At 41.6% G+C, this 18555-nt stretch overlaps 1 protein-coding gene across 3 annotated transcripts in view; it reads left to right on the top strand.

Annotated features, from left to right (window-relative positions):
* dnmbp (dynamin binding protein) overlaps positions 1-18555 on the top strand; it is a 46458-nt gene that overhangs the window by 15775 nt on the left and 12128 nt on the right. For 2 of the 3 annotated variants that reach the window (XM_054598618.1, XM_054598617.1), the window contains exon 4: positions 1787-4036. In XM_054598618.1, coding sequence (XP_054454593.1) covers positions 1787-4036 — 2250 coding nt within the window. Of the gene's footprint in view, positions 1-1786; positions 4037-9906; positions 11790-18555 lie in introns of those variants that run through there. The other variant, XM_054598619.1, reaches the window with a different exon arrangement.

The following is an 18555-nucleotide window of genomic DNA, read 5'->3' as shown; positions in this document are numbered from 1 at the left end:
TCAAAATCAAAAAGGAAAGAAGATCTACATCACTTTGTGCACCCAGGGATTATTTAAAGAGACAATTTAGAACTGATGCTATGACGTAGGAGTAAAATTTAAAGAAACCCTCACGTCAGACACAGGTGCATCAGATTTTGTATTATTTAGTTCCTATTTTGTTTAAGGCCATTACAGTAACATTGATTATAATAGGGAATGCTATTCTCCTGAAGCTAAATTCAGAAAAAACAGTAAATATATTTTTCATTTTTCATTTTGTGAAGCCAGTTAGTTCATTTCTTTACTGAAAGGTTCCATTATTGGTTTGGAAATGGAGTAATTGTATTTGGATAAAGAAAGAGATGCCTTTTAAAAGCCATTATTGTCTGTTTTACGCTCTCTGTTCTTGAGAATGCAACATGTGGTGCTGTTTTTTAATAGTAATTTAGAACCTGAACTCTGGGTAAATCAGTTACAATAAATCTTAAATTGTCACATATTATTATTATTATTATTATTATTATTATTATTATTATTATTATTATTATACAAATGTTTCATTCAAAAGACCTACAGTCTAGGATGAAAGAAATTTCTCTGCAAATTTACTTAAAAATAAAAAATGTAACACTTAGGGATTTTCTACTGCAATTCCATTTGCAGATAGTCCTGTTCTTTAAAGCAAAACAAAAGAGCTAGTTAAAGATATAAGATATGATAAAACCTTGGTGGATTTACCATTGTTACAGCACCTCATAATAATGACTCAACAAACACTCAACACACAAAGTCTTTTCCCAAAACTCCCCACTAGATGTCCCCAAATACCTGACTAAAACCTAGTAGACCGCCTTCTCTTTTTACATTCCTGACTTGTCTCCGATGATTACGTTCGTTGTTTTAGTGGTAGTCGTTGTCATAGTTGTAGTGGAAATGTTAAGAATTAAATTGTTCATTAAAAGCATGTTTTGCTATAATGAATCAACACTTCATTCAGTGTCCTACTATCATAATAGAATATTTTGATGTAACCTTTGACCAAATTTACTCAACAACAATATTCCAGTATATTTTGTTACTGTCATAAAAACACTTCCAGGATCACAGGAAACATAGGAAATAGTTTATACTGGCCATGTGAGAGTTTAAATGTTCATTTCCAGTATGATTTTCCATGGTCCCCATTGGCTGCATTCCAGTTTTGGTCGCAGACACAATGGGAGGTGGAGCCGCAGGTCTTTGGAATGTAACCCCCATGACTTCTGGCTGACCAGTCAACATTCCTATAATCCCTCATTTTTCATATAGATTAGCAGCAGAGCAGAGTAATTAAGAATACATTAATAAAGGTAATCTGAGATAACTAAAGCTACCTGAATGCAGACAAAAACGTTGACAAAAATGTCAAGTCAAGTCAGTTCAATCTAGTTCTGTTCAGTCTGGTTTAATTAAGTATTTATCACTAGCTGTGCAAAAAAATTAAAGCCAGATGAATCTGTTGGCCGACCCGCAAGCACCACACATAGGCTTGTTCTTTGTATAAGTAATTGGCTGATAAGAGAATCAGAGGAATAAAAACAATATACATATACAGTTTGTTGATTAGAGTGACCAACAGCACAGACTATGTCCGCTGTCATTACCTTATTATCCTGAAGCTGTCCCCCTTTGTCTCTCAGTGTGAGCAAGTGAGCAATATTAGAATTGTTTGGTTTAGCATAACTTTAACGTAAAACATTTTCTTTTAACATGATTCTCATCAGTATATTTGAGCGTTGATCCCCTTTGTTCTATGTCTCTGTAGGTGATGTGGTAGTTGGAGAGGCTCGAGGGTCCACGGACCTCGGAGAAACCTGGCAGCGTGGTTGTAACGCCTGGGGCGTCCGTGGTCTCTTCCCCACATCATGTGTGACGGAGCTGACCCTCTCAGGTCGCTCCAGGCAGCTGTCTGAACGCTCAGCCCAGGCCCACGCCTCAGAGCTCCCACCTTACGCCCTGGGCCAGGCCCGGGCCCTCATGAACCTCCACGCGCAGCTCAATGAGGAGCTGGACTTCCGCGAGGGGGACTTGATCATCATCACCGGCCTTCCCGAGCCGGGCTGGTTCCAGGGGGAGCTGGATGGCCGCAGGGGCATCTTCCCAGAGGGGTTTGTGGAGCTCCATGGATCCCTCCGATCTCCTCAGGAGCCTGTGGACTGCCAGTATTTGACCAATGACACTGAAAAATTTAGCTATGAGGATTCTTACCCTTACGAAGGAGAGGGGACAGAGGAGGAAGGTGTAGAAGAAGGAGAGGTTTTTCGGAGAGATGAAGAGGAGCAGAAGGAGGCAGAAGTAGAAGAGGAGGAGGAGGAGGAAGAGGAGGAGGAGGATGGTGTCTATGTTGTGGCACTTTATGAGTTTCGGGCCATCGAACCAGGCGAGTTGGACTTTGATATGGGGGATCGCATTCGTCTTTTAAGCACTTTGGAGGATGGCTGGCTGGAGGGGGAGCTGCGAGGGCGACGCGGAATCTTTCCTCATCGATTTGTCAAAATAGAGGATGACGGGCAGAAAACTGCAGAGGAAACAAATGTTGTTGAACAAGAAGAAAACAAGGAGAACAGCTGTACTGAATATAGCTCAGGTCGTGTATGTTCTAACGGGTCAGAGAATGATCCTGAATGGAGCCATTATGAGGATCATACTGTGTGGGACCTGGACTACTTTGAGCGGACTGAGGAGCAGAGGTGGCAAAGTGAAAACAAAAGAACTGGGGCTCAAATTGAAAGCAGAGGACAGAGAGATGGGGGTAGCAGGCCTGACTCTCAGCCACGTAGACCTGTCGCCCCAGCACAGAAAGAGCCTGAGAGACCCAGATCCACTCCTCCAGCAAGGCCCAAACTCCCATCTCGGCCTAGCCTGCCTGCAGGTAGCCATAAGCACCATCGCCCATCTTCTGGCGCAAATCAGTCTACCTATACAAACGGTAACGCTCGCTCCTCACAGTCCAAATTAACTCATAGCCTCACCCTCCCTAGCTCTCAGTCTGGTTGGTCTTCAAACAGCAGAAACCACCAGAGGTCACCAAAAGATGGTGCCACCAGCAGTAACAGGATTGGCAGTCTTGGACAGGCGTTATTTAACCTCGCTGAAGGCCATAGGCAGAAGAAGCTCACTCGCCATGCTAGTGTCAGCGATGCTGATATGATGACGGGCAGCGCTGAGACACGGCAACGCTCCCAGCAGACGTCGCGGGGCTCCAATGGTTTGATGCCAACATCCATCACTTTAGACGCCCTGGCAACCTCAGCCGGTGACCTGGAGGCCAAGCTATCCCAGCAGCTTTTTGAGTTTGAGAAAAGCTTGACTTCTTCATACAGTGATACCAACGTGAGCTCTGGTTCTCCCAGGGACATGGCTTCCGTAGGTGACCCGAGCCAGCAATCACGTATGTTGCGCCACTTTTCTATCATGGACTTCAGCGATGAAAGCGATATCATACGAGGCTCCTCACATTCACCAGTGTCCCAGCTATTGCAGTCGAGCTCGGCCTCGTCCTCACTAGAGAGACGCAGGACCCTTCGTCCTCCCCCTCCTCGTCCTAGAGTCCTTCGTCCCTCGGCCCCGCCTCCATACAAACCAGCCCGCCCTGCTCCGCGCGCCCCTCAACGCTGCCCAAAACAAAATACTGCTCCTCCAACCATCTTCTACAACCCTGATGAACCAGCTATAAACCTCCTGGACCAAATAACAGAAGGGAGGGCTGAGTTCGGTGACCTAGCGGCCGCCCAGGAACACGAAATCCAGTGTCAGCTGGAGGCCGAGAAAGAGCTCGAGAGAGAGATGGAGTTGGAGAGTCAGAGACGGAGTGAAGAGGAGGAAAGGTACCAACTGCTGCTACGGCTACAAGAGGTGGAGCACGACATGGATGCTTATGCCCACACAGCGGAGGAACTCAGGAACATGTTGGAGGAGGAGGAGGATGAGACGGCCCGCATGCAAGCCATGGAGAATCTGGAGTTCTGCAACTACACTCTGGAGACACTGGCCCTGGAGCAGCAGCAGCTACAAGGTAAGACTGTTGGGCGAAGGAATATTTGGTTGATGCCATTTAAGAATTTAAACCACTAGATCACTTTTGGGAGATTGGGAGTTTTAGAGTAGTTAAGTGAATTTAATATCTTTGGTTTTTCAACTGTTGGTCCGTCAAAACAAGACACTTTTAACTCAGAACATTTGCTTTGGACATTTTTCCACCCCCAAAAAATCTGACTAAACAACTAATTTATTAATCCCTAGAAATGATCTGCAGACCAATCAATATTAATAATTGTAAATTGCAGCCCTAGAGAAGAGAAGACCAGTTTATTTAAACACTGACACCAAAAACATCACTTAAAATGCTTAAAACATAACGGGTTTGTTGATCAGAAGTCACCAATGAGTATGTGCAATGAGCATATATATATATATATATATATATATATATATATATATATATATATATATATATATATATATATATATATATATATATATATATATATAAATGTTGCCTTGAACATTGTTATAATTTGTGTTATAGGTTCTAACCATGTTTTAACAGCATCAAACTGTTTTGTGGGTATTGATGTCATCACAGGAATTTATAAAAGGATCCGTCTGTGTGAAATTTGAAACTGTTTAATTCATCACTTAAAATGTCTCATCAGTTGAATCAAACTACTGAAATAACAAACATAATCAGCTTTCAAGCAAAGCAGCATCAAAGACGGCAGACCAAGTACACCAATGTCGATGTTTACCTTTGGAAGTCAGTCACTGTAGCCGAAAGCGTAAGAGGGAAACATTGCAAAAGAGAAGACAAATAAAGTAGAAATTTGTTTTGCCTGATGTCATGGTTTACTTCTGAGGCCCTGTTGTCTGCAGGTTACTTCAAAACGTAATATTCAGTCACTGAAGACAGAATGTAATAAAGCAGGAATCTAGAAATGAGCCACCAGTGCTTACCAGATTTGCTTTTTGACTTGTTATACTGACACACACAAACACACACACACACACACACATATGCACATACACTATTTATTTGAATCCCAGTGTAATCTATGCAAACAAGACATCTCTTTTTACTATCCGCAATGATCAGCTGAAGGAGGACAGTGTATGTAAATGAAGGATTATCATAACTGTGTGAGCAGTGTGTGTGCGTGCATGTTGAGGAATTTGTTTTGTCTGAATACTTTGATTATTTAGAAAAGTATGTTCAATGTGGTAGAATCAGCGTGTTGCTGCAGGGTTCAGGTGGAGTTACAGGAAATTGTGAATTTGAGGTAAGCTTTGTCAGGTACTGTTCTTGTTTAATTAAGTTTTTAAGCATTGATCGTCAACGGCATAAACAACAAGAGTTGTAGCGCCAAAGCTAATTGGCTGAGATTTGTTTTTGCCATTTCATACTGTCTGTGTGCTCAGTTCTGTCCGTGGCAGCTCGATACTTCTTCACATAGGTACGAGGTGCATTCCTGCACATAGTGAGAAGGGAGGCAATCCACGGGGGCCTCTGTCTCTTTTTCAACCTTCTCTTTCTTCTGGTCGGTCAGTCTCTACCCAAATGTCCTACATCACCTTCATCGCGGTTTTCTCGCTCTGCACCTTTTCCTCCATCATCTGTTCTTCAGAAGGAGTGAGGAGAGGAAAAATACTTTTGTTGTGTGTGTTGGGTTTTTTTAGTAGTGGAGACAGACAGAGCATGGCCCACTCTAGAGCGCGACACAGAGTGTGGTTGTGGCGAGCAGTGACATGGCCTGTGGCACACCTCTCCACACTGTTTGGACTCCATCAGGAGGCCGGGTCCAACAGAGTGGCAGGTAGGCTTGAACTCAAGATGATCAGTCGGTGTGGGCCGAGCATTTTTGGTGTTTTTGTAAAATCACTGTTTCTAAGAGCCACAGCTGGGAAATGGTAGCTACATTAGCCGTTCACACTGGTCATTGATTAGTGCAACAGTTGGGGGGTTTTAGTGCTTTGCTCAAATGCACTAATACTGATTGTTGTTGAGAGACTTTAAAGTTGACTTTATCTGTATGGATGCAGCGCCTTATGAAGAATGCAGGATTGAAATATGAATAAGTTGTAACCTATTGGGCTATTTTAATTATGACAGTGTTGGAGACATGATGTTACTAAATGTTAAAAGCTTATTAATAAAAAAAGGAAAAAAAAAACTGAACTTGTCATGAAGATATTTACCATCAGATGATATAATCAATTTGTAACCATCAGTGATACTCTTTGTACCGTGGTAGCTATCACTTTAAAGTCACTGTGTTATCCAGCTCTGCTGTGATTGGTCTAGTCTGATAGTTGATTGTGCTGCTTTCTGAGGCCTGTTTGTTGACAATCTTCTGTTAAACCAAAAGTAAATATCATTTCTGTAACAAGTGTGGATGTTACTAGATGTAAATGTGGACATTTGCCTCTGTGTGTATTGGAACCATGTGGGCAATGTTCAACTTCATTTTTCAGCATTCACTGGATTCTTTCATTATTATTTCATCAATGTAATGAATTAACTAGAATTTTAAGCGGTTTAATTTGGTGGATAACCCAAAACAAACACTCATATCTGGATATTTTTTATCAACTGTTTGTCATTTATTTTTTCATTTAATGATATTGAGTTTTCAAATTGAATTTACTTGCATCAACCTTCCGACAGCAGAGCTCACTATTTCTCTCTGTTACACACTCATGTGCAATTAAGAAGCTTTCAGTCTATTCACTGCCAACTACCAGGTTTCTTTTATGATGTTAATGTATCTCATTTTACTCTTTACTACTTTATATTGCATTCCTATTGAATTCATGCTAATTGAATGTCTCTTAATGATTGGGGATTAAAAACTGATCAGTCTCAGTTAAGGCTATTGTTCACCTACTTTAAACTCATCTCGCTAAGGTAATCTGATTACTACCTAATTTTAATTCATTACTTTTCCTCTAATCTTGTTTGACATCATACCAGTGAACTAATAATCAGTAATTGCCTGTGTTTCTTTCTATTTTTGTTGCATTCAAATGACGCATATCCTGTGTGATTGTATCAGTCACTCTCCAATGCTTCTCAATGGATGATCTTTATGGCTGTGAATGACAGGTATCAGCCTGAGGGCAGGGAACTCATCCCTTTGGCTACAGGTGCCTCTAAGGGTCATGCAACCACATAGTTTCCATTCATTCATCACACTTTAGGAATTCTCACACCCTCTTTTCACAGTAATAAAATCAAATATTCAATCAGTGTTCCTTTGATATTTGACACACTGTTAGATATGGAAATGGCCTAAAGATAGTGACTTGATTTGTGAGAGTAAAGATTCAGCCCTTGCAAGGGAAAAACAGCCGAGCATACTCCCATTGCGGAATATTTGATATGGTAATTATCAACACATTACTCAGACACAAAAGCTTTTAGTGGGATTTATTACTAGGGTATTGTGTTTCCCTTTGTTTTCCCTTGTAACGCTTAGCTCAGAGGCAGGTGTGTACACATCAGGCATAGTCTCAGAATCGTTGTTGCAAAAAACGTGTTTGTAATTCTTCTGCTATGTGTGTACACACACACACACGCACACACACTTGTGTTTGTCCATGCTTTTGCAGGGTGTGTTCCTGAGTGTGACATTCGGAAGACAATGGCAGCTTATTGTTACAAGGCAGGGAGTATTTTCAACATTGGGCTCTGCCTGCACCTCACCGTGCAGAGGCCAGTTCAAAGTCCTCCTAGAAGCTGAAAGAGGTGTGATACTGAAGCAAAACAGAAAGCGTCAAACATATGCTAACAGAGTGTGGTTTAAATCACACAGAGCTTTGATTTTGTAAAATATGACAAAACTCTTTAAGTGTACAATACAACTGATTTTGTTATATTTGTATTACAATCCCTCAGAGCAACCACATTTTGAAACACAATATTATAATTTAATCACGATAGAATATGCTGTATGTGCATTACAGTAGCTAGTGAGGTGTCCCTCTCCTAAACATCCATGTAAGTGCATCAGATCATGATTGAGTAATAAATGAATCATATAATATGAGGACGTCTCTGTAAAGCAGTTTGTGCTCGGTGCTGTTCGCTCTTTTTCTCACACATAAGTGCAGGTTTTTCTGTCTCCACCATCTCTTTGTATTTCCTCTTTTCTTGTTTCAGCTCTTTGACCTTCAGCCTCCTTTAATACTTTAAACCCACCATTAGAACGCCTCCTTCAGCCTCCATGACACCACAGCCTGATCTATTTAACAACGTTTTGAGGATCTGTTCGGCTTCAGGTTTCCCCCAGTCAGCTGTATAAACTGGGAGACTTCTAGGCTGCAGACAGTCTGATATATGACCTTTTTCCTGGACATCACACCACTTTTCTAGATGTGCCGAATGTCGATCAAGCCCTTGACAGCTACATTTACAAAAGCTAGGACTGCCACGGAGAGGAATGTTGTATTTGACATTCCTACCTTGACACACGTACACAAACACAGTTTCGGTCGTGTACAGCTACTGAAAGCTGAGATGTTGAACACTGATAATTAAACAGTATTACGTAAGAAAGGACAATGTCTAAGTAAGGTTTCACCCTCGGCCTTACCTTGTGAAACTGGGCACTGCAAATGTGTTTTCGCCAAATATACCATTATTATCCTTGACAAATTTCACTGAATTAAAAGAAACTACTAGCAGGTTGTCACTAGTTTTGTAGTAAACAAGACACAAAAAGGTGCAAGAGACAATCATCCTGTGAGAGGGTATTTTGTAGAGTTTGCAGAGAATATAAAGGCCCTTTGTGTCTTTGCTTGAGTCAAAGTTGTTGTTTTTGCTCTTTCCTGTTCCAGAGAACAAACTCCAACAGATTTCAGATTGTTTGAATTGATGGTAAACTGACACCGTTGGACATGTATATGTGTCTGTGTGTATCACGTGCACTTGAATGTATGCAAGTCCTTTAAACCTGTCCATTTAGTGCCTCCCTTTTTCATGGAGAGTGAAGGAGGGGGAGGGATATATTATACTCCAGCTTTATGAATAGGCCTGAGTTTTTTTCTCACACTAAAAGATCAGGTCTCTCCTGAGAGTGAGGACAGTCCTCAACAAAAGCTCATTGTACACACCAGCAGCTATTTTTTTCAGAAGCTGCTCTGGCCTAATCAGACTGTGTTCCCTCTCCACAGTCATCTTATCATAATAGCTATACTTTATGCAGATCTTTCCTTTCACTTGTTTTCTACGTCACACCCTTCTTTAGATTATTACTCCAAAAGAAAAACTTGTTTCAAACTAAATCTTCTGGATGTCTTCATGAGTAAATGTTGGCTCCCCATGAAATGTAGGGCAAAGTTGGACTGACAGACTTAGCTGTTTAAGTTATGCCACAAATATTATGGTCTTTTTTACCGGTGTTGGAAGTTACAATATTTAACTTGGAGCTGGTTGTAAACACAGACAGGAATGAGCAGTTTTTTGGTGAACTGGTGAACATAGCACTGAAACCTGCAGGAAATAGCTCAAACAAAGAAAACAGGATACAAGGAAGGATGGAGGATTGTTCATGGTAGTGGAAAAAAAAAACATTTGGTGCCAAAGTCTGTAGCCCCTCAAAGCCAAACTGTGAAGTTAGTCTTCATCCTCCATCAAAGAAAATCTACAGGCAGATTGTTTTCCTGCAGACAGAGTTACTAGCCAATTGAAACAATGGGAGGGGCTGTTGGGCTAATCCTCCACTCATGTGACTCTACTGAATCATTAACCCAAGGAGGCTCCTCCTTGAATAACCTAACCCCCCCTCTCCTTCCACGATTCGCTGAGAAAGCTGCGGGGAGGGTACGATTTGGTTACTCTGAGGGTTGGGAGGTGCTTGGGCCAGGCAGTCCTGCTGAGTCGGTGGAGAGGAGACAGAGAAAACAAGTGGGAGAGTTACAGACAATATGCCTGACAGGTGGAGTCTCCCACAGCACTTTGTTATGGAATGCAGGACTTTGGAAAGAGGGACGACGCCACGTTGAACAGGAAACTGTCTCAGCACCGGGTAGGCTGATTTAAACAGCAAGAGCCATGAAGAGCCCGGTGGTTTATGGCAACCCAGCCATGTTTAGTCCAGTGGATTGGAACTATGCAGCTGGTGCCCCGGTAAGGAGAGGGAAGAGTGTGGAGGAGCTGGGCGATGCTGGCTGGGCCAGAGAGAGAGAGAGGATGGCCCATGTGCAACAGTTTCAACAACTACACCAACTGCAGCTTCAGCAGCAACAGGTTGGATATCCTGTGTATGGAGTGGTTCCTCACGGACATCCACAGGGGCACATCATGGTGCCTAGCCCTGGTGACCCAGTTCCAGCTCCAGGCTGCCCCATGCCAGTACATGGCGGCATGATGGTGCCTGTAGGTGGGCCGGGGCCACCTCCAGTGCATGTGCAAGCTCCATGGCCAGCACAATGGGAGAACCAAGCCCAAATTAGACAGGGCAATGTCTGCCAGCAACCCAGTCGAGAGTATGATGACCCGCACAAGGCAGCTTTCCAAGAGAACAGGCCTCAAGGCCATGACGTTTACTTCCACCCTGGTTCAGAGGATGGTCACCTTAACGTGAGGATATCTGAATGGAAAGGCCAAAATTGTTTTTACCAGGGCCCTGAGGATTCCGGCCACCAGGACTACAGCAGAGTGCCACAACAAAAAGCCAATAATGACTTAAGAACTCAAGAAGGGTTTGGTAAATTGGAGGAGGACAGAAGAAGAAGGGATGATTGGGACAGAGAAAATGGCCGTTATGACCACAGGACTCATAGAGACTTGGAGGAGTATGATCGTAAGGACAAATACAGCCACAAGGATCATTATGACAGGAAATACAACGAGCGCTGTGACGACAGAGATCAGCAATATTATGACAGCAGGAAACAGCGTAGATATGATCCCAGAGAACTTGACAGTTACAACAGTGAGTATGAAGACTCATGTGATCGTAAAGACACCTACGCTCGCAGAGACAATTACAGGGAACACGATCACTACTATGACCATGAAAGGGATTATTATGATTCTAAAGATAGTGATCGCTATAAAGAAAAAGAACACTACAAGCGCAGAGAGGAGGACCGCTACTATGATGAGCGACAACGTAAGGACCGTTACTATGACCGGAACGCAGAAGATCGATATGATCACAGAGAAAGTAACTACAAAGACAGAGATGACTATAATCAAAGGGGTGAGGAAACTTATAGAAGTAAAGGAAGGGGCCAGTATGACTCTGAACTGGACGAGCACTGCGGTTACAAGGACAGGTACAAGGATCCAGGTGATGACAGGAGAGATGAGCGCCAAAGGAGAGATCACTACAGAGCACAGGAGCACTACGAGCGGAAGACTTTGGACAGCTACGACCATCAGAATGAAGAACGCGTCAATTCCAGAGAAGGCGATGGTTCACACTACAAGGCCAGAGAAAGATATCGGGATTTGCGCTCAACATCGGTAGATTCGCGATACGAGGAATACCCTAAAAAAGATACCAAGACACACTGTGAGCAATGGGTTGAGCAGCAGAACCAGAAGTTGGCGCTCATTGAAATGCGCTCTTTTGAGGATCCCGTCGTATACCGGCACAACGATGATCAGGAAAAGGGATACGAGTCGAGCGCTGGGAGCGTTGGTTCAAAACGGGGTCGCAAGCCCGTTTACGTGGGCTCGCTGGATCGTAACAGCTTCTACAGGAAGACAGCCCCGAGCTCCCTGCAAAAGTCCCAGTTCGCCACTACCAGGAAACAATACAAAGGTAAACACAAGGATATTGTCATGTGAGAGAATATACTCCACATGCTGTATTTGCACAACATGACCTACCACTTTACTTAACAGATCTTGGCAAAAAAGGAGGGAACATGGTTTGCAAGGGTTCCTTTCATTTCCAATCCCTTTAGATAAAACAGGGTGGAGAGGTTGACAGTCTTTGGTGCCTCATTTCTTATCATTGGTGACCTCCAGAGGTGCTCTTCTAATCAATGCTGGCGGCTTCAAAGTGCTGACTAGCCAGACTCACTTCCTTAGAAAGTGTGTGCTGGAACCTGTATGTGTGTGCATGTGTCGGTATCACCTATCTCCCAGGAAATTGAACTGTCAGGAATTTGTAGGCGCAAGAACCTGCAGGACAGGTTTTGTGGGTTCTTGTTTTCTGTTGTCTCTCTCATTCTACCTTCATGCAGATTTCCTCTTTGCTGCCCTTAACAAGTCTGTCAGTAGATGGTTGTTTTCAGACAGGGATACACTTAAAACTATCTCTATAAAGCAGTTCATGAGATAATTTCAAGTATGTTTTGTATACAAACAATATATTTATTTACTATAAACACCTAAGACTAAATGTTACAAAATCCACCAAGTTATTTAGTTCTGCGGAGAGTCAACTTTGGTTTGTTACTTTAACCAAACTTTGGACTTGTGAAGGTGATTAATGTATTGAAATTGAAATACAAACTTAACAAAACCTTAAAGTTTCAGATAGCAAAACAATACTTTAAAATGTTGACACTTTCTAGAAGAAGTTTTAAATGTTGCCTGAAAATATAGTCCAAAGTAAGAGAAGTTTCCTGGCTTAGATGAGGAAATTTCTGTCCCATGAATAAGTAAACAAGTCTTACAATTCAAGCCGGCATTTGATGCTTTCTTACACATTGCAGTTGGTCTGCACTTTAAAGTATTGATGTTAAATACCCAGCCCCAGGGCAATGTTGTTATCACCTGTTCACACTGAAAAAGGTTCAAAAGTGCAGTAAACATGGAAACAAACTAATACTACATCTGAAAGAAGGTGTGTGTGTGTGTGTGTGTGTGTGTGTGTGTGTGTGTGTGTGTGTGTGTGTGTGTGTGTGTGTGTGTGTGTGTGTGTGTGTGTGTGTGTGTGTGTTCAGGTGTGTTTCATTAGGAATCGAAGAAAGAGAGAGCACTCTTCTGACTTGCTTCATTGTGTCTGAGAAGAAGCAGGTGGCGCCCCATGACCCCTCCCCCAGTTACCTAGAAACACACACATGCACGGACACACGTACACACACACACACACACACACACACACACACACACACACACACACACACACACACACACACACACACACACACACACACACAGTGCACAACGGCCCCCACCACACATCCAATTTCGGGAGTCCAAGTATTAATCCCTAGCGTCAGCATGGTGGGTGGATGGCGGGGGTCTGTCTGGTGCCAGGCGGTGGCCAGCACTGGCCTGACTCCTTCACTGCAAGACTAGACAGAATCTCAGAGTGTGTGCATGTGTGTGTGTGTGTGCTTGTGAGGTCCTACAAAGGCTTATTTGAGAGATGACGCCATTTTTAAAAACACACACACGCACACACACATATGCACCATGATTGCCTTCTGCAGTGTCTTGTCATCCTTTAATCTTGTTAAACTGTTTCAGCTCTGTCAGGGGTTTGGCCCGAGTAAAGTATTTGATAGCATAGCTGAAAACATTAGGGCCATCTCGTTGCAGTGCTTATTGGGCTTAGGCCGTCATTCAGTGACATTGAGGTGATGGCCGAGGCTTTTGGAGCATGTTTTAAGGGCACTTGTTCTTAGTAACCAAGGGACAGACCTATCTCTGGGTCTGAAAAATCAATAGAGCTTAGTACACAGCAGCTGCAGTCTAACGTTTCAGCTGACGTACATGTAAAATTACAGTTCTGGGTCTAGTTATAATTTGTGTTATGACCTTTTTGTGTGTTTGGACGTGCTGCAGGCTTACATCTTGTAGGTTTATCCAAAGAAGGCAACATAATAGTCAAAATATGTTTGTTTTTTTAAGGAATAGATAGTTCAACCTTTCTATTGTTTGAAACAAAATACATGTATAGGTATGCACCTGGTTTTCTGTTGATGGTTGCACTCTTGAACTTTAAAAGAAAAATGTCTTCTAGTGTTTGGACAGTGTTTGAGTGTCTCTGTGAGTAATGTGTCGTCATCCAGCTATGATCCGGCAGCGTATGCTCTGTAATCCTTGAGCAGTACCGTGCTGTTGGTGGGAAGTGGTACAATGGTCGGGTGGGGGAGTTAGGAGTTAAGACAAGATCTGGAAACGTCTGACAGCACTGCTCTAAAGACGTCTTATCTCACTGCTGGCAAGCAACAAAAAAATAATATTTAGCTCATTAGTCCAAAAGTCTGCGTGAGTCAGAGATGGTCACACTCACATGCTGAGCATACATTTCTTTGCGGTTCATCCTTGTTGCTTTTCTTTTTAAATAATTTCAGTTTCATATAGGTTTATTGTCAGATTGTTTCAATTTTTCCAACTCCAGTGCAACTTTTCTAACTAGTCTTTTGTTAATGTTGAGTTTCAAACAGTCATCTTAGAAGAAGCTTAGCCATGCTTGTTTATACTCCATATTAAGTTTCCACAATTTAAAAGTAATTGATATGGCCACAGATACTGCAGCACATCAGTATTAAAATGTATCATTCCTCAGTTCCAGGTTAGATGATGCTAGTGGTGCCTACATGAGTAAGAAGGCTGATTTCATCTGTATTTTTTTCAGATAGAAGTGTGGGAAAAGACAACTGATTTTTGACCTTGTTGACTTTCCCTTCAGGAGTAGTTTACTCGTGATAAGGCCTTGTTCATAGAGCCAGTTTATGTGGTTGTCAGTCCTCTTGCATGCAGAAAGGTCATGTTCATAATCAAAGCCATTACATGAAAATTAATCAATTTCAACATTAGTTTTGGGGATTAATTCATTTTTATGTTCATACATTCAGTGATTTTTTTTCTGTCTTTTGTGGTAAAGTGGTCAACACTCACTACTGTTACTAAATGACACATATCAATATCAGGGCAGTAGTTCCCCTAGATTTACATTTACATTACAGTATCAGTTTATAGATATGATTTTAAATTGTTAATAGGAAGTAATTAAATCTAGTTTCATTAAAAGAGCAATTAAACAGAAAGTTATCTTCTTCAGTCATCTAGCCTTTATGCATTTTTTAGAGAGTGTTTACATTAAGAAGTACCTTTTGTCGATAGCAATAATACATTCAATGTGTGGTTGTATTTTCAGAAATATAAAGAAAGGTTACCTTTAGTGAAATCATTGTGTAATGCCCAGAACAGCTTTAGGTAAATGATCTTGTGGGGAAACTCATAAAGCCTTCAGGCAGATGTTTGTCTTTACTTGTCAGACAGCAACGGATATAATGCTGCAAGTTCAGTCATCTCAAAGCCTCAAAAAAGTTCCCACACTCAGGTTGTACTGAAGGAACAAATTATTTTCCCACACAGGCAGTAAAGGGAAAAAGTCTCTGAGTCATCAGACTCTCTGCAAAATGGCCATTTTACAATAGAGAAAATGCCATACAATTCACAGCTTCTCCTTTGCATTTTGACAATTTAAAATATAAAAAATATATTTTTGAATCACCAAACAACCTGTGGGACCCAATAGACCAATTGTCCTCTCCTTCTTCATTAACCTAAAGACGGTACGGCTTTCTCTTTGACTAGGTCCCTCTCTTAATGGCTCTCTGTGCACATATGCAAAACTGATGGTCTCTTGAAGTAACTGGAAGTTGTTCATCATATAAATGAGACGAAATGAGAAAATTCCAAGGAAGCCAGAGATCACAGTCTTGGTCCCATTTGCCATGCAGCATTGTAGCAACTTATTTATTCATCTTGTTAATTAAACTGTAGCCTTATCCACCTGCAGACAAGAAGAGTTGCATCTCTTGTTGTCATTCACATGCTGAATGCTACATGTTTCAGCAAACAACCTGCTTGTATAAATGACTGAATGGAGGGCTGTAAATACAAGAAATTCCTAACAATGCTTCATTAAGGTTGCTGAGAGATTCTGCAAGGAGCAGGAATGTGACCTCTTGACATTTGACTCTAAAAACAGATAAACAGGACGGTATGTCACTGAGTAAACTCCCCTTTTTTCAGTTTTAAGTGACCTTCTACCAGATGGCTACAATCTGGACAAATGTGCGGCGATATAGCTTAATACAAGTGTGCTCACTCAATTGGCTTATTAAAAAATATACTCAAAATCTAAGATTTTGTTTCTGCAGGGATAATAAAGAAGTCCTGCCTCTTTCTCTAAAACAGAAAGTACACCTGTGAAACAGTTTGATGACCTTTAAGAGTCTAGCTAATATTTACTCTGCCTGTGCTGACATATTTTTCTTATGCCAGTTACCAGCATCATTTATTATTTTTAATACATCATGTATTATTACATGTCATGGCTTGCAGGCTGTTTGGTAAAAAAGTGTTGTTGTTTTTCAAGAGTCTTAGGAGCGTGTATCAACTTATTCTCATGTCCCAACTGAGCACACTCACGCAGAGTTTCCCATGTGATCATTTCAACAAAGCCACTCCCTGCTCTCCAAAACTTGGCTTGATATGAGGAGGGCCCCCGCTATTCGTATTGCCATGGCGACTGTGCATTCTGCTGTGAACTTTGGAGCAGACCGCACGCACACAGCACTGATTGTGTCTGACCTTAGAGCGCTCTGTACAGGCCCAAACTTTTGACTTTACACGGCTATTAGAGGAGACCACACCTTTTGTTTGAAAACTGGATTTGCTTCAGTTGCGAAACAAAGTCACAGTTGTTCTAGAGAGAAACTTTTTCTTTAAAGAAGTTTACTTGAATGATTTAGTTTAGTTATTATATTAAAGAGTTAGAAATATCCTTCAGTGCACGATAATTTAGGAGGATTGAGGGGACGATGTTTAATCTGAACATTGTAATATTGATAGAATTGAGGTTGTCAGAGTAGGAGCCCAGTCAGCTGGCGGTAAACTGTGAAACATAAAACAGATTAATCAAAGAACTGGACTTAATCCGTGGGACTCAGTAAAACCCTAACAAATGTTACAGGAGCTAAATGTGAAATGAAGCCGTCTATCAGAAAAGCAGAATTAAAATCTGAAGGAAGCATGACCACATAAACGAGGCATCATTCTTAATCTGATAAAATCAGATTAATATAACATTCAATTAGATGCCTTTTAACAAATAGATTAATTAAGCTCAGTAATGAGACACCCAACTTGGGGCGTAAACATGTGAAGGACAGACAATCAACATGTGCAGTCAAAATATAAAGTCAACCACAGCAAAGATGTTTCTGATGACAGAGAATACAATAGAGGCTACAATAGAGGCTATAACAACTGGTACATTGTCCCAATTCTACCCTACGTACTGGTTCCAAGCAGAGTTTGAGTATGTACTATATACTATGTACTCAAAGCAGACAGTTTGCACATGAAACCTGCTAAAACTGTATACTGTAACCATTAGTATGTAGTCTGGTCGGGATGCAGCATGTTGAAGAAGGACTCCTATTTTCTCATCTCATTCTAAGCAACAAGCAGCGATGGTCCAGCTCCAGGTTTTCTTCTCTGCCAGAGTGGTCGTCCTTCCTGGTGGCTGTGTGTGTGTTTGTGCATGTGTGTGTGTGTGTTTAATGATGGTGGGTTCCCATCCATTCTCATGGTAATTGGAGGTCTGGAATGGAGTTTCTGCAGCGGGACGCGCAGTCCTCCACAAGGCTCAGGAGCTGGACTTCAGATTGACAATGGACTATCGTAGAATGGGTGGCGTTGTTTGAAACACTATGTGTGTGTGGGGGTGTGTGTGCTTGTTTTCGAAGTGGTTTGAAGAAAGTTTCAAGCAGCAGGTGGGTGAAGCCTCAAGGTCTTCTCTTTTCTCCCTCTTGCTCGCTTTTTGTCAGTGTACGGGGCAGCGAATTGTAGTGTCCTGAAGGGACCGAACATTACAAGGAATATTCTTGCTCTAAATACATTTTTTCTTCTGTGTTTTAACAGCTGAGATTTAAGGGGGGATTTTTAATTTTGATATTCAGTAGAAATGCATGGATATGGCATGGTAAAATTAATTTTGTAATCTTTAACATACCATTTTTTCCCCCAACTATCCAAAAAGTCAACCAATGCCCGTTAGACATTGTAGCACTTAAAATATTTTTCTAAATTTGATAACAAGTTAAAATTCAAATGAATACTATGTACATCATCACATGCATTTTAGTGGGCGAAGCTGGAAAAAGTGGTAAAAGTGCCCTTTTAGATCTTTGGTTTTGGTCAAACTTGCAAAACAAACAAAAGAAAAAGAAAAACCAAGAATATCATATAAATTAGACAATGCATATTAACCATAAATCTACATCCAGTATGTGACAGCAAACACTCCAGTCACAGTCTTACTAATCTTTGGTCAACCTTAAGCCATGCATACTGACTGAGCAGCTCTTTGTCTGTGCCAGCTGATATCCACCATTGTCTTTTGTCAAATTCTTGTTGACCTGCGCTGATGTGTCAGTTGTGACCAGGACTGCAGTCATACTCGGTGTCTGAAGATAGGAGGTGTGTTGCACTGATTTATAGTACCATTAAGCACACTCCCTGTTGTGACTCTCCCAGACTATTTTTAAATATAAGCTTAGTGTTCAACATGAATGGGTAGTGATAGCAAAGATATTCAGATGAACCTGCTA

This window comes from Anoplopoma fimbria, chromosome 5, assembly GCF_027596085.1.
Source record: "Anoplopoma fimbria isolate UVic2021 breed Golden Eagle Sablefish chromosome 5, Afim_UVic_2022, whole genome shotgun sequence".
Classification (NCBI taxonomy): Eukaryota; Metazoa; Chordata; class Actinopteri; order Perciformes; family Anoplopomatidae; genus Anoplopoma; species Anoplopoma fimbria.
Note: the sequence above shows the minus strand (reverse complement) of the source record. Positions and strands in the feature narration are given on the sequence as shown.